Source organism: Nanorana parkeri, unplaced genomic scaffold, assembly GCF_000935625.1.
Source record: "Nanorana parkeri isolate BGI_ZX_2015 unplaced genomic scaffold, ASM93562v1 scaffold396, whole genome shotgun sequence".
In the NCBI taxonomy this organism is placed as follows: Eukaryota; Metazoa; Chordata; class Amphibia; order Anura; family Dicroglossidae; genus Nanorana; species Nanorana parkeri.
This window is the reverse complement of record NW_017306664.1, coordinates 1,036,811-1,052,936: the sequence shown is the minus strand read 5'-3', so window position 1 is coordinate 1,052,936 and position 16,126 is coordinate 1,036,811. Positions and strand designations below refer to the sequence as shown.

The 16,126-nt window shown below is 40.0% G+C and overlaps 1 protein-coding gene across 1 annotated transcript in view; it reads left to right on the top strand.

Annotated features, from left to right (window-relative positions):
- The window catches only part of LOC108789430 (neurexin-1), a 706,321-nt gene that overhangs the window by 206,512 nt on the left and 483,683 nt on the right, over positions 1-16,126 (top strand). The window contains exons 9-10 of the mRNA XM_018559452.1: positions 3,471-3,852; positions 6,851-7,033. Coding sequence (XP_018414954.1) covers positions 3,471-3,852; positions 6,851-7,033 — 565 coding nt within the window. The remainder of the gene's footprint in view (positions 1-3,470; positions 3,853-6,850; positions 7,034-16,126) is intronic.

Genomic DNA, 16,126 nt, shown 5'->3' with positions numbered 1-16,126 from the left:
TCCATTGCAATAATATACGGCAAGGGGGAAAGTGGGCATACCTGACGAGTCCTATTAGTTATTTTTACTGGGTCTGATAATATACCATTAATCCGTATACGGGCTGTAGAAGTGGTATATAATGCCATGATTTTTTGTAATTAAGTGTGGTATCCCTATTTGATCTAATGATGCCTTCATGAAACTCCAATCCAGCCTATCAAAGGCCTTCTCGGCATCCACTGATAACAGGCACAGCGGGTATCCACGTCTGTGGGCATATTGGATAAGAGATATTGTTCTAACGGTATTGTCCCTGGCCTCCCTGCCAGGGACACACCTCGCCTGATCCGGATCTATTACTGACTCGATGTGGGGTTGTAAACGCTGAGCTATGATTTTGGTGTATATTTTCAAGTCCACATTTATCAGGGAGATTGGCCTATAACTTGCACACTGTGTCGGGTCTGTCTTTTCTTTATGTATCAAGGTTATATAGGCTTCCTGGCTCTGTTGAGGAAATCCACCCTCCTCACTGATAGCATTAAAAGTGGTATACATAATTGGGGCCAATTCCCCTGACAACGACCTGTAAAATGTCCCTGTCAGCCCATCAGGGCCCGGGCTCTTCCCCATCGGCATCGAATGAATCACCTCTTTTATCTCTTCTGGTGTGAAGGGAATATTTAATGATTCTATGATATCGCTCCCCAGCCTAGGTAGTGCAGTCTGGGCGACATATTGGGTCTTCAATTCTTTTTCTAAATCCCTCTCAGTTATAGATTTCCCCTCCCCTATATTATATAAATCAGTATAATAGTTAACAAACACTTCTGCTATCTTCTCTGAGGTATGAACCATAGTCTGTTTTGGACCACAAATTTTGGAAATATACAGTCTCCCTTGTCTGGCTCTAATCGCACGTGCTACAGATGTTCTGCTCTTATTTCCGAACTCGTACATGTTACGTTGAGAGCAATCTTTGTATCGTTGGTAAACTACATCTAATTTTTGATGTAACTCTGTCCTTTTTAGTTGTAATTCTTGGAAGGCCTCTATATCTCCATTACTTTTATGTTTGCACTCCAATTGATATATTTCCTCTAATAGGGTTCTAATACCTTCATTTCTCTTTTTTTTAATCAGGTCCCGTGTGAAATTAGAATTCCCCGGATAACACATTTCAGGGCTTCCCATTTTATTGTAGGTTTTGTGTGGTCATATTCATGGTCAGTCACAAAATTTGTAATTGCCTGAGTAACCGCCTGTTTAGTGACTGGATCTTGTAATAATGTCTCGTTTAACCTCCATGTTGCTTGTGATTTTAGAATATCTGTTGTTGTTATCGTGCAAAAGATGGGAGAGTGATCAGACCAAATTTGCACCCCAATGTGTGCACTGCTGTCTTAGTTAGTGGGTCTGGTAGCTGCCCTGTATACCACCCTCTGCAAGTTTCCTCTGAGCCTCTAGCAAACAGACCAATTCCTAGTGATTTACCTATCAGTCACTAAGGATTAGAAGTGTGACCTTTAGGAGGCTTGCCAAGGAACATGGCCCACAGTGTGCTCAGCAATAGTGAGCCTAATTGTCCCCTTTATGAGGGGTTATATTCAAGTTATTGGCCATAAAAGGTGTATGGGGATCCGGGTACTGCCCTGGGGGACACAAATCAATGGAAAAAAAGTTACAAAAATACAGTTTTTAAAGGAGCAGTGATTTTAACATCACTTAAAGGGTAACAATAAAAATGAAAAATTACTTTAAATATCGTGCCTGGGGGGTCCCCTTAAACTGCCTGTAAAGTGGTAAATCTGCACAATGTATAGAACCTGCGCAAAACTGAAATTTCTAAAGAAAAAAGTGCAGTTCCCCCTCCCAAACAACACCTTTGGGTCTGGTAGGAATGTTAGGAGGGACCACATTTTTTTAAAGTGTGGGGTTACCCCCAAAAGTCATACCAGACCATTAAGTTCTGGAAGGAATATTTAGGAAGGACCCCATGTAAAAAAAAAGTGTGTGGGGTTCCCCCTCAAACTCATACCAGATCCTTAAAGTCTGATAGGAATATTGAGGAAGGACCCCATGTAAAAAAAAAAAAAAAAGTGTGCGGGGTTTCCCCTTAAAGTAATACCAGGCACTTAAGGTCTGGTAGGAATTTTAAGGAGGAAAAATGAGGGGGAAAACATGAAGTCCTAAATTCTATACCAGACCCTTGATCCGAGCATAGGCCTGGCAGGGTTGGAAAGGGGTAAGGACGAGCGAACGCCCCTCCCTTCCATACCAGGCCATATGCCCTCGGCACTGGGAGGGTGCTTTTCCAGGGTTGCCCCTGGAAAAGCACCTTGTCCTGTGCCAATGGGGACAAGGGCCTCTTCCCCACAAGCCCTGGGGCGTTGGTTGTGGGGGTCTGTGGGCAGGGGGCTTATTCACATCAGGGTACCCCTTTAATAAAGGGGCAGAGTGACAACTAGCTCCGCCCAACTGTTTACAGTTGTGACAGGTGATCCATGATTGGGCAGAGTCATCATGACTTCGCCCAATCATGGCTTCACAGTTCTCTGTGCCCTGATTGTGCAAAGTCTTGTACCTGACCTGTGGTCAGGTGCAAGGCTTTAGCCAATCAGGGCTCACAAAGCACAGCGTGTTGTGAGGGAGGCTCAGCGGGCGAACATCCCGCCGAACACCCTGACAGTGTGTGTGTTCGCCAAACACAATAACTGCCGATGTTCGAGTCGAACTCACGTTCGGCTCGAACATCGAGCCGAACACTACTCAGCAACAGTACAGCCAATGCCTTTGTAGAGGTTTTTGTATTCTCTATATTATTTCAGAAAAGTTAACTATATTGTAGAACAAATTGCTTTGTACATACATGGATAATACGCTAAATCTTATCACACACACGCACACACCTTTAATGCTTTAGAAAAGCTGTAACTAAACTAACTAGAAAATAATATATGTACCATTATTACCTTTATAAGTGTTACAGAACTTGTATTACACTAGAAATATCCTCCCTCATCTATTTTACAACATACTAGGTTTACTAGAGTTCTGTTTTTACTAACTTTATTGGGGCATTCCAAAACTCCAGTATACTATAGGACCCTAATTATGATGTGGTGCATGTTTCACTTTTATATTTTAGTTTTAATCATAATTTTGGAACCAGCTGAGAGAAAGAAACAACCAAAGGGGATCTTTGTTCATTTACAAAGGGTGAGCTTAGCTCCCTTTCAACTGTCTCTTGTCAGGGGATGTTTAAACTCTCTTTCCACAGACAGGCCAACAAAGGAAACTAGAGAGAACAAAGGAAGATCAAATAAAATAGGACTGCCAAATTATATTTTGCTTTGAACAGCTGATTTCCTGTTAGTACCTGAAGAATACTGTAGTCCAGCATACGTAGCCTGTCAGGCAATCAGATAAACTGAAAATATACTATTTTTGCATTTCATTTTTACTATTATCACTTCTTTTATTCCCAGGTCAAATGGCTGGTGACCACACAAGACTGGAATTCCACAACATTGAAACTGGAATCATAACTGAGCGTCGTTACCTGACAGCTGTCCCTTCCAATTTCATTGGCCATCTACAAAGCCTAACCTTCAACAGCATGCCATACATTGACCTCTGCAAGAATGGAGATATTGATTATTGTGAACTGAATGCCCGCTTCGGGTTCAGAAACATCATTGCTGATCCAGTTACATTTAAGACAAAAGCCAGCTACGTTGCCTTGGCCACTTTGCAGGCATATACCTCTATGCACCTCTTCTTTCAGTTCAAGACCACGTCACCAGATGGCCTTATTCTTTATAACAGTGGTGATGGCAATGACTTTATCGTTGTTGAACTGGTTAAAGGGTAGGTACAGAGGACATAATGACTATTGTTGTTTCAGTTTTGCTTGGATTCTGGCACATACAATGGCTGGCTTATTAATTTGTTGATGCAGTCTAGCCCCACCTACAGTTACTATTCAGTGAGTTGATTATAATATCACTCTTCCCAGATGGAGTCACCTTACTGTAATGTAAACAAATAATTAGGGATCCGAGCTGAAAAATTGAATGGTGCCATTAAATTCTAAGATGAAGCAAAGGGTGCAGTGGCAGTACGAAGAGGGGTGTCCCATATTTTCTTTGGGGTCCTTAGATCTATAGCTCCGCCTCTGACTGGTGTATTGATGCATTCAAGAATTTTAAACTGATGACAAACTTTGCAGATTTTACATGTAGCACTTTTTTTTTTTTACCAGATTAGTTTAGTGCATATTCAGTGCTAGTCAGTTTCCAAAAACTCAGCCTAGAACAACTCATAAGCTATACTAATTAAGTAATTAATTTTTTTATATATAACTTATTCAAAAATTATGCCGCTAAATTTGTTGAACTATGGACAAAATAAAAAGTAACAACTAAATTAAAGCTCACTTTTTAAGTTGCAGTAACTTTTTTTTTTGTACAACCCCTAATTCTAAAAAAGTTGGGACATTTTGTAAAATCTACAAAAAACAGAATGCAATTATTTGCAAATTTCATAAACCCATATTTTATTCACAATAAAAAATAGGAAACATATCAAATGTTTAAACTGAGAAACAGTGTAGCATCCCCTCCTCTTTTAACAAGAAATTATGTAAATGTCTGGGAATTGAGGAGACCTTTTTTGCTGGAGTTTTGAGAGAGGAATGTTGTCCCATTCTTGCCTGATATTGGGTTCTAACTGCAGAACAGTCCTGGGTCTTCTTTGTTGTATTTTTCTTTTCAAGATGTGCCAATATTTTTAATTGGTGAAAGGTCTGGACTGCAGGCAAGCCAGTTAAACACCAAAACTCATCTACTATGAAGCCATGCATCTAGTGCGGTTTAACATTTCTCTGCTGCAGTATGCAAGGCCTTCCCTGAAAAAAGAAGTCTGGATGATAGCATATGCTGCTCTAAAACTTGGATATATATTTCAGCATTGATGGTACCTTTCCAGGTGTGTAAGCTGCCCATTCCATATGCACTAATGCACCTCCAATCCATTACAAATGCAGGCTTATGAACTAAGCGCTGATAACAAGCTGGAAGGTCCCTCTCCTGTTTAGCCTGGAGCATGTGGCGCCCAACAGACCATTTTAAATGAGCTTTGACCCAAAGAAGACAGCAACATTTCTGGATCATGTCCACATGTGGCTTCTTTTTCGAATATAGCTTTAACTTGCAATTTTGGATGGCACAGCAAACTGTGTTCACAGACAGGGATTTTTTGCAAGTATTCTTGAGCCCATGCAGTGATGTCCATCACAGAATCATGGCTGTTTTTAATGCAGTGCCACCTGAGGACCCGAAGATCACAGGCATCCAATATTGCGCTTTAGCCTTGTCCTTTGCACAGACATTTCTTCAGATTCTCTGAATCTTTTGATGATATTATGTACTGTAGATGATGATATATTTAAAGACTCTGTGATTGTACATTGAGGAACATTATTCTGAAATTGTTTGACAATTTTTAGATGCAAATTGGTGAACCCCTGCCCATCTTTACTTCTGAGTCACTCTGACTCTCTAAGATGCACTTTTTATAACCAATCATGTTACTGACCTGTTGCAAATTCACTTAATTCATTGCAAAATGTTCTTCCAGCTCTTCCTTGTTAGTGCCACTTACTTTGTCAGCTTTTTGTTGCTTTGTCCCAACTTTTTTAAAACGTGTTGCTGCCATCGATTTCAAAGTTAAAATATGTTTTTCTTAAAATGGTAAATTTTATCAGTTTAAACATTCTAGATGTTTTCTATTTTCTATTGTGAATTAAATATAGGTTTATGAGATCTGCAGATCATTGCATTCTGTTTTTTGTACATTTTACACAGCATCCCAACTTTCTTGGAATTGGGGTTGTAAAACAGGAGTAAACCAGAAGTAAAAAATTTTCTAAGCATCCTTCTCAATATAATAGTTGTTCCAACCCCTGTTACTGTCACTTTTTCTGAACAGCTTGGATAGCATGTTAATGTGCAGGAAAAATATAAATAAGGGCAAGTGTAATACAACACATATTCATATACTAAGGGGTCTATTTACTAAAGGGTGAAGAGTTTGCAGAAGGCATGAGAAGTGAACAATCTAGGACAACATAGCTGAACTGGAAAGTGGGCTGAATTGGAGAATGTTTCCAATACAGCTATGTTGTCCTAGATTGTTCACTTCTCCTGCCTTCCCCAAACTCTTCACCCTTTAGTGAATAGACCTGAAAATATTTGCATTACAGGTATTAACCATATACATTGACCAAAAAACAATCTTTTTTTGCTATAGTGTTTTCTTCAGACCCAGATTTATTTTCAAATATTTTTAAAGCTTTTTTTGTGGTGGATGAGAGTACAAAGGTGGATACATTTCTCCACTTTGGTCCACATATTCAATCAATAAACACTTTCAAGTTCTCTTGAGTTTCTTCCTTTGTATGCCCACTAGATGTCCTCAGTGTACTATTATTTTTCAGCTGCTTCAATAGATTGCGAGTGCAGTAGACTACAGAATTGTATTGTTGCTGCCAATGACATGAATGTAATGACCTAATTTGAGCTTATTTTAAAAAGCAAAGTGTGGTTGCATCAACATTTAGATTTCATCTCTAATTGTCTTAGATGACTGCACTTCACACATCATTGTTACCCTCTTTGCTTTATTGGAAATGCCTGGATAAATGTGTTGTTTATTTCATTGTTGTTTATCCTTTTCCACATAAATCTGTTGTACGGTGCTGAATTAAGTATGATTACCGAAAACTAAGTCAATGTATTACACAGAAAAAAACACTAGGAAAATGATGATAGCTGTGGTATAAACAAAAACTCTCCTTGTCTTTTAGGTATCTACATTATGTTTTCGACTTAGGCAATGGTGCAAATCTAATTAAAGGGAGCTCTAACAAGCCACTAAATGACCATCAGTGGCACAATGTAATGATATCACGAGACACCAGCAACCTCCATACTGTAAAAATTGACACAAAAATTACCACACAGAGCACAGCCGGAGCAAGAAACCTTTCTACTGCCCAGTATATAAATTGTATGCATGAGCATGTTTTATCTATTTACAAATGCTGAAAGTATCAAATATAATTGTCAATCTGCCCAAAATCCAGTGTGTTCCTAACTACCTGTTTTCACTGACAACACAGTGCTCCTGCACTGAAATCACAAAAAATATTTAGCGGTTGGTAAGGTGAATGAGTCTGGCAGCTGCATTCATGATAGACTGAAGGGGGGATATCCTGTGTGGTGGAAGGCCAATGAGGAGGGAGTTACAATAGTCAAGACGAGAGATAACAAGGGAGTGTATGAGTAGTTTTGCGGTGGGGTAGAGGGTGTTCTGTAGTCACGAAGGAGAAAACTTTGCAGAGCTGACAGCACTGATGGGAATTTCACTGCAGAAGAGGTGTTAGGCTCAACTCACAAAGCTTTAACTCAAGGAAAAGGATCTTTATTTTAACCATGTGACTTCAATTTTCAAATCTCATTGGACTCCACACTAAATGGTCATCACTTTTTTGGAAATAAGGATCCGTATCCTGGAACGTTTGCTTTGTGAATTGAGCTTATTGTGTTGTCAGCTGAAATAGGAAGTTAGGAGTGCACTGGGTTCTTGGTAGACCAATACAGCAATTTTAAAGGAATAAAACATGGGAAGAAGAAGTGAAGCACTGAATATTTTATTTTAATTTTGCCCAGACATACACACAAGTGGTTCCAGTGCCACCTAGATCCAGCACTAATTTAAATGTGGCTAACTGCAGGCTCTGTGGATCAATTAACATTTAAAGTTAACAGCAGAAGCACTGAAGTCATTCAAGTCCATCTCTCAGCAGCTCAGCTCCATTTTACCACAGCTTTAGGTCTGTGTCTATATTAGGGATTATAGGGCTGCATTGCTGCTGAGAACAAAGGGACGCGGGGGTCGGGTGTTGGGTTTGAGATTAGCTGCTGAGAAAATTGACTTCAGTGTTTCTGCTGTGAAATTCCAGAATGATTTGCTCCGCAGTGCCTGCAGCTACAGAGATCAGTGAGGGCTTGTTTTAAAACTTAACTACTGCTTATTAAGAATATATAAATAGTTCAGTGTCCAGCCTGGCCACAGATTCACCTTTAACCCCCACCTTATATACCAGGTAATACCTTAAGCTCTTACTATTTAACCCTGTTTTCTACATTCCTTCACATACCAATATCAGGTCTGCTAGGACTATGGGAGAGTATGGTGTCACTCAGGTTTTCAAATATACTGTAGCATAGTAGTTGTCAAATGTACCTCTTCTACATCTTACATCTTAAAACTTAGTCCTACCATGATCAAAATAAACGAAACAGATCAGAAACAAACAGGACCGTAGCAGGAATATAGCAGACGGGACAGTTCCAATGTGTGTGTAAACCTTAATCATTTGTAGAGCCAAGTATGCTGTTTACATTGACTGCTGCAGCTTTAACTACCAAGTCAGAGGTGTATTAAAAGAAATCATAAGGGTTGTTATAGATAAGTGGTGAGATATCTGCCAGTTCTCTCATGAATCAGTCAAGTGCTAAAACCAGACATATGTTCCCCCTGACTCAGCTGACTGTGGATGAAGTATGTTTGTGATAAAAGTTTCATATCTTTCTCTATATAGAAAATAATATAATCAGCGCTTGCTTGCTCTGCTCTTGCAGATCTTCCTACAGGACAGGGTCGTGCGCGGCCGGTAGGAGACAGGTCTTCTTTTGTTAACTAGTGGCTGTAAAAAATGCCTTAGGGAAAAATTATTTTGCCCCCAGGGGAGCCAGTGACAAGACAGGTAATTAGGATGCTAATCATGGCTTACCTCAAGTCTCTAGACATTTTACTGAGAAGTCACCTGTTTTAAAATAACATGTATTTCTCTTCACTCTCCTTGCTAATTAGGACATATTGTAAGAACGGTGAGGCTGTAAGCTGTTTTGTGGTTTGGTTTTGCAGTGTCAGGGAAGTATGCTAGATTCTGTTGAGCTCATTTATTGTGGTTGGGGTCAAGAGCAATGAGAAAATGAGAAGTGCAATAATCCATGGGAAGTTTACCAGATCAGAACAATGGATGATTGTTCCTGGTTGTTTGTCCTGGTTGTTTGTCCTGGTTGTTGTTATACTGCAGTTTGCTCAGTACTTGTTGATAATGGGACCCCCCCCCCCCCCAAAAAAAAAGGGTGGTGGTTTGATATTTGTGGAAGTATGTGCAGGAAGTTGGCAACTCAGTGTGCTGCTTCACGTGTGTACGGACCGGGGTGTACATAGTATGTTAAGCTGCTAGCTGTTACCTCTACCTGGGGAAGGGAGTCCCACATTTTTGTTGCTCTGACTGTAAAGAACCTCCCCGGCAATTGTAGATTAAACTTTCTTTCCTCTAACCTTAAATTGTGCCCATGTGTCCTCTTTAGGGATTGAGGATTAATCAAGTTGCTACCACCCTTACTGTCACCATTGATTAATTTGTAGGTAGCAATCATTTCTCATCATAAGTACCTTTCTAAGGTTAAAAAGTTGAGATAACCTAATTATTCCTTGTTGTTGAGGCCTTCTAGCTCCTTTTTTAACTTGATTTGCCGGACTGTCCACTGGATATGTATTAACGTTTATAAATTATAACTGCACTTATCTTTTAAAGCATGTCAACATAGTAAATAAGTAAATTATCCATGGTGGCAGCTCCTAATCCATGGGCAATTCACTGTGCATTTCTAGACCCAGCGTAATGAACTCTTTGCTCCACCTCTCTATCTCATTATTAGCCCAAAACTGTGATGGATGGGCTATGGACGAGATATGGAAGGGTTTGGGATTAGGAGCTCAAATCAAGAAGCTGCATCCATAGGTGCATTTCAGTCATCCAGAGCATTGAATTGGATAACAAACCTGACTTGCCACATGGAGGTGATTGTTTCAGAAAAATAGTGAAAAAAGTAAATAGCAAACGATTGTGCGGCGCTAGCAGTCACAGCTAGCTCTGTCCAATAGTTTCCTATCTGCTGCTGTAAAATAAAAAAAATTAAAAAAAACTCTCCCGGGCGCTCTGGGAGCCTCCCGCTCCCGGCCGCCAAGGAGAGAAACAGTGCTGTGTCTTTTTTTTCTTTATTCTGACACGAGGGGGTTGATTTACTAACCTTATAAACACACCACGAACATGTATACACCTCTGTAGTGTGTTCCCTCCCAGCATGATCTATGGGTGGAATCTAAACACCTTTGTAGTGTGTACACACCCAGCAGGTGTGTTGTGCAAAGCCAAGCATGAATTGCAAGGTGATGTTGTGTAAATTAGCTCTACGTTGTGTTGCTTGCGTTGATGAATGCAGGAATGTAAATGCATGAGCTAACCATTTTTGTCTAAACTGTGAAGCAGCATTATATATGCATCATGTGCATGATTTTTCCATATATGGCATTAGTGGAAATATGCTTTTAGAGACTTTTTGATAAATAAGTTTTGCTGTGTGAAAATCACACACACCTGGTGCGTGCGTGTGTCTAGGTTAGTAAATCATCCCCGCGATGTCAGAATAGAAAAATCGGCCAAAGCTATGGCCAGATCCTTCGGCAGCTTCGTGAATAGACCCCTTTGTTCTTTGTACTGTTTTACTATGTGTTACAATTTTCAAAAATGCGTCAATTTCCTTCTTCCTGATGTGTTTTTGTGCTTTTTATCTACCTAAAAATGTGCTTGGGCAGTATTTTGATTAATATTGGCACAGGATACAAGAGCAGCTTTCACAATGTAAATACATGGCCAAAAAGCACAGAAGGAAGCTTGAAGGAAAGGCACAAGCCGCAAGAAACATTGCACAAGCCAATACATTTAAGTCATCAAAAGATTGAATACCCTTCTAAAATGGTTTGAGCTGACAGCTTTCTCAGGTCATCTTGTCCTACAGATGTCATAGTGTGGATGCCAACTCTTCCCAAGGTGGCACACTCATTTCCAACATTTGTATGTGTCATATTTCTGTCTGAAAAGGAGAACGTACCAGTTGTTTACTTGTAATAGACAGGTTACAAGCAGAGTATATGTTGTCCTATTTCAAGCATATTCTTTACTTAATTAAGTTTGGTTATCAGCTCCACAGGAATCTACCAACTACTTTGTGGCAGATTTTTTTAAACTGTACAAATGCAGTACAAGATTTGACCAGCGGAGGGCAGACAGACCAACAAAATAACAACTCGCATCTATTGTTTCCTTTCATTAAAAAAAATATATTATCTTATATTTTAGTTGAAGACCTACATGTTTAAACGGAAATTGTACTGGATTTGTATTTTTTATAAAATCTCACATTTTAAATAAAAATATTTACGATATGCATGTAGAATAGGAATATATTTTCGGCAGTGTTTTCTGGGTTTAATTCCTAATACAAAATAGTATCAGACTGAATTTAAATGCATCCTTTTAGTACAGCCTGAAAAGTGAAACTTGCTGTCTAGTGGTTTAGGGCAACACCTTCATTACTTCTTGCTGTACTTAGATTATTTAGTATGGACATGCAAAGAGCAACGATGCTGTGCATGCTGCTGTAGCACATAGCAGTCCAAAAAGCTAAACTCCAGGCACCATGATTTTAGTATCTGTAGACACGTTATTAGCTTCTTACCTCTGCAGCATACAACGTTTTTTGTTTTATTCAATCAGCATAACACAGTTGGCTAATAACGTGAAAATAAAGTCAAAGCTTTTTAGTTTTGGATATAATAAGGGACCACTGTCAGTTTTTTTGTGCCCCACTGGGGAGATTTCATCTGTGCCCCACTGGGGAGATTTCCCTTTACTTTCCTGCCCATTAGCCACTACAGGAAGTGAGAAGTAATTTCTCTAAAGTGAAAGAAATCCCTGGTGGTCAGCAGGGTTACCATTGGAAGATTGTCCACCTATTCCTGTTATGGGGTGACAATGAAAATTTGGGATTTATTTTCATCTTCCCTTTTAGTAACAATGTTCACTGGGACAAATAGAGAGAGTGAACCTGCTTAACTGGGACACAGACAGCAATACATATATGACAAGGGTTCTAAGCCTTCTCCATTTTATCGGGAACAAAAAAAAACAGTTTGGCTTCAGTTGCAATTTAATGCCAACCTTTCAGGGGCGTAACTACATATCATGGGGCCCCATAGCAAAGGTTTAATAGGGCCCCATGGCAAACCCTTTACATCTAAATCAAGGACAGGTAGCAGGAAAGCTGTCTGCACAGTGTCTTTCCGTACATCTGATATCAACTCTTCTTGATTGGAAATGCCATAAGGAGTACAGGGTCAAAAGCCCCCTTTCCCCCCAGGACACATAGCAGCTGCCTGGGCTGCTATGGCTATTGTTACACCCCTGCAACCTTTAAAACAATGGAAACTGTACATCAGTGACGTGCGGTACCTCTTGCTCCGACCAAAGCCCCCTACCCCCGACGAAGCTCCAACTCCTGCCAACCGAAGCTCCTCCCACACCGGATGAAGCCCCGTCCCCAACCCTCCCTAAGCTAGTGTAAAGGAGGAAGGGAGGAGACAGGGAGGATCCTCCCTGCCCCTCACTTGCTCCTCACCGCTGAGGCTCCGTGACAGGGGAGGATTTCCCTGCTGTGTAACTTGTTAGATGCCGATCTGATTAGGGAAAAGGCTGTCAGATTCCTAACAGCCTATTTGCCTTTTTAGTAACTCAACAACAACCCATTAAAATCATATGATCAGTTTGTCAGCCAGCTAGTTATCATTTTCAGAAAGTGGTCAGTAATGGGAGGCCCTGTATGTCTCTAATCACTGGATTCTTTAATTCAGGTTTCTAATGCTGGGCACACACCTTACAACCATCGCAAGACTTTTGTCTTGCGATGGTTGTAAGATAATTAAAAAAAACGTACGCTCTTCCTATCTTGGACAGGCAGATCGTACTTGCGATGATCGAAAAAGCCGCGCCCCCCTGAGGGGCGGGCTTCCGATGACCGCAATGCCGAACGGGCAGTGTTTATTGCGCACACCGGCCCGTCCGGCTTTTATCGTATGAACATGCTACACACCTGCCGAACATCGTATGATGCTCGGCGGGTTTTCGAACATGTTCGTAAGTTAAAAGTCGTGCAACCTTACAGTAGAAGAGGTCGCACGGCTTCCACACACCTTACGATAATCGTACGATCGCGGGATTTCCCGCGATTATCGTACGATTATCGTAAGGTGTGTGGGCACCCTAAAGCTCCCAACCATCCCTCATTTAAAGGTACAGTGCCTGTTTTGGAACCAAATCTTTCTGTCCCTTTTTCCTCCTCATGTGTCCCTCTTTTGTGTCTGATGTAATAATGAGAAAAACACTTATGGGTTAAACCAATTATTTTTGGAGTATTAACTCTTTATGATATTTTCTTACATATTTTTTTTCTAAATCTCAGACAGTTGGGAGGTATGTGTTCCTTCTCTTGCTATCCTTAAAGCCCATCTCTGGGGAAAACTCTGCTCTGCAAGGGTTCACTGCTTATGTATGTGTCGGGGACCTGTGTAAAGCACTTTTACTTACCTGAACCCTGCTCCCACTTGCTCCAAGACTAGCACATGCAGCATTTTCCCTCCTCCGCTCCGGTGTTCAGAGGTCTGCTGACATTATCATGTACAATGCAGAATCCATAGATTAGATGAGAGGAAGCTCAGGAGCAACCTACAAGCCAGAGCAGAGGGGTGAGAGGTGAGTGCCAACTGCCAGGGGAGCGGGGATCAGACAGGTAAAACTGTTTTACACAATTCCCTAGATATAAATGGACAGTAGTGCCGGGGTAGCCCCACTGCAAAGACAAATTATTGCTTTCCCCATTGATTGGCTTTAAATCTGTTGGTTTGTTCTGAGTTACTGCACATTTATTTTATTAGTAAATACTTACCTGCTGGAGGGTTAGTATTAAATATCTTTGTTTACAAGTTGTTCTATTTTTATTTTTTACTGGTGACTTAGTCTGTTTAACTAAGTACGATTGTCTTTAAAGACAATGGACAACTCACATGGTTCTGGAAATACTTTCCCCATGTTATAGTATATCCTACAGTGCTCTTCTACATGCTTTGTCTAGCAAGATCACTGTGTCAAATCATATCCTGCTTACACCATAATGAAGGTAATATATACAAATACATTTCGAGGAAATAAATCTCACTCAGCAGTTTTTCCTATAGTGTTATAAAATGTTATACTGAATGTAAAGGTAGGTGACATCTTTTACAGAATGAAATATGCAGTAATTCACTGCCATAGGGGAAAAAAGACCAAAAAAAACTATCTTCTCTTTCTTTCCATTAGAGGGCAGTCTTGCTGTTTCTCTGAGACTGGTACACACAATTTCTAAAAATAATATTACCAAGCAACAAACATGTCAACTTCAAGTGATTTTATGTGAGGCTTAGTGGTTTGGAGTCAGAGTCATTAAGGGTTTTGAAGGTCCTGTGAACACATATGGCCAGATTTTGGACAAGTGAGTTGTTTGTCCAGGATTATGGCAGACGCAGCATACAAGGTGCTGGGAAGATGTTGTTACATAGAGAAATGCATTATGCAGTAGTAGTGGCATCGAGCACATAGGGAGAATGCGAGACAAGAAAGATGGGGGTGTGAGAAATGGAGAGACGGGATAAACAGAAAGAGAGCAGAGATAACAAAAGGTGGGCTAAATTTAGAGAACGAGGGAGAGAGAGCAAGAGAGGGACAGATACAAAGAAGGGGAGGGAGGAAGACAGGGATAGGGACAACAAACCTTTACACTGGAGAGAAAGGGAGCTACTGAGCAGAGAAGAGAGAGAGAAGAAAAAAATCAGAAAGATCAGCTCACACAAGATTCCTCCGCATAATGCAGCAAGATCTGTGGCGAGATCCATTATAGAACACTACATTGATAATGCAATGATAATGGCAATCACTGCCAAGGTTTTGTAGCTATTTAAAGCTGAACAATAATTCACTTATCACTGCATAAAATGTGCTTCTGTCATATTGGGAGCATTGTTCACACAACTAGCAATGTGTTTGAGTAATTGTAGGTTATGAACTAGCATCTTCTTCTCTCCTCTGTATCACTGTATCTTACATCCTCTCTGAAATGCCTCTACCCACTCAAATATTGTAATAATACACTCATTCTATTTTCCGGTGGCCATTATAACCTTTTTATTTATTTCTCTCTCTCTCTCTCTCTCTCTCTCTCTCTCTCTCTCTCTCTCTCCCTCTCTCTCTCTCCCTCTCCCTCTCCCTTTTTCTCACCTACCAGGCTAGCACCATGTCCTTAAATTTCTCCCTCTAAAAATGTACTTCCTATTTTTCTTTTTAACATTTTTTTGACAGCACTCTACCTTTCCCTCCCTGTTTTGTTCACTTTTTTATCTCTTGTCTAGCTAGTACCACCTGTCAGTGTACATTTTTAGATTTTTTTTGGCTATACCTGTCAGTCACTAGACTCACATCCACCTTTGTATAAAAGGACACTGTAGTATTGACATGGAATGAAGAGGTAGGCTATAAAACACATTTGGCTAAATTCACTAAAGCTGGACTTACACTGGTAGATTTTCATATGAACGTTCATGTGAAAAATCTCATCAGAACATTTGATAATGCCATCAGAGACTAGACAAATGTTGTTTGAAATTTCATTTGATCTTAACATTCTGTTTACTGAACAAAAAACACCTTCTCTGTTAGAATTTTGTTGTTCAAGAAGAATTTTCCATACTGTTACTTCCATTTCTTTTAACACTGCTGTCGAAAAACAGTAGTCAATTCGGTCCCATTGACCATTAGAAAATTAACTGAATGTTCCAAAAACAAATGTTTTCAAACATAATTATACTGGTGTATGACCAGCTTAAGAATTCAAAGCTTAAATAAAGATAGGGATTATTATTACCATTAGCATTATTTAAGAAAAATCTTGAAATATTATTGGACTCACCTGGTGTGTTAGTATCAATTAGTGAGCAGATTTAGTATTATATTATATATTGTTTGTTCAGTCTAAGATTATTATCCCCCCCTTAGTTCACTTAAGTCCAGATGAGATATACACTATATTACCAAAAGTATTGAGACACCCCTCCAAATCATTGGATTCAGGTGTTC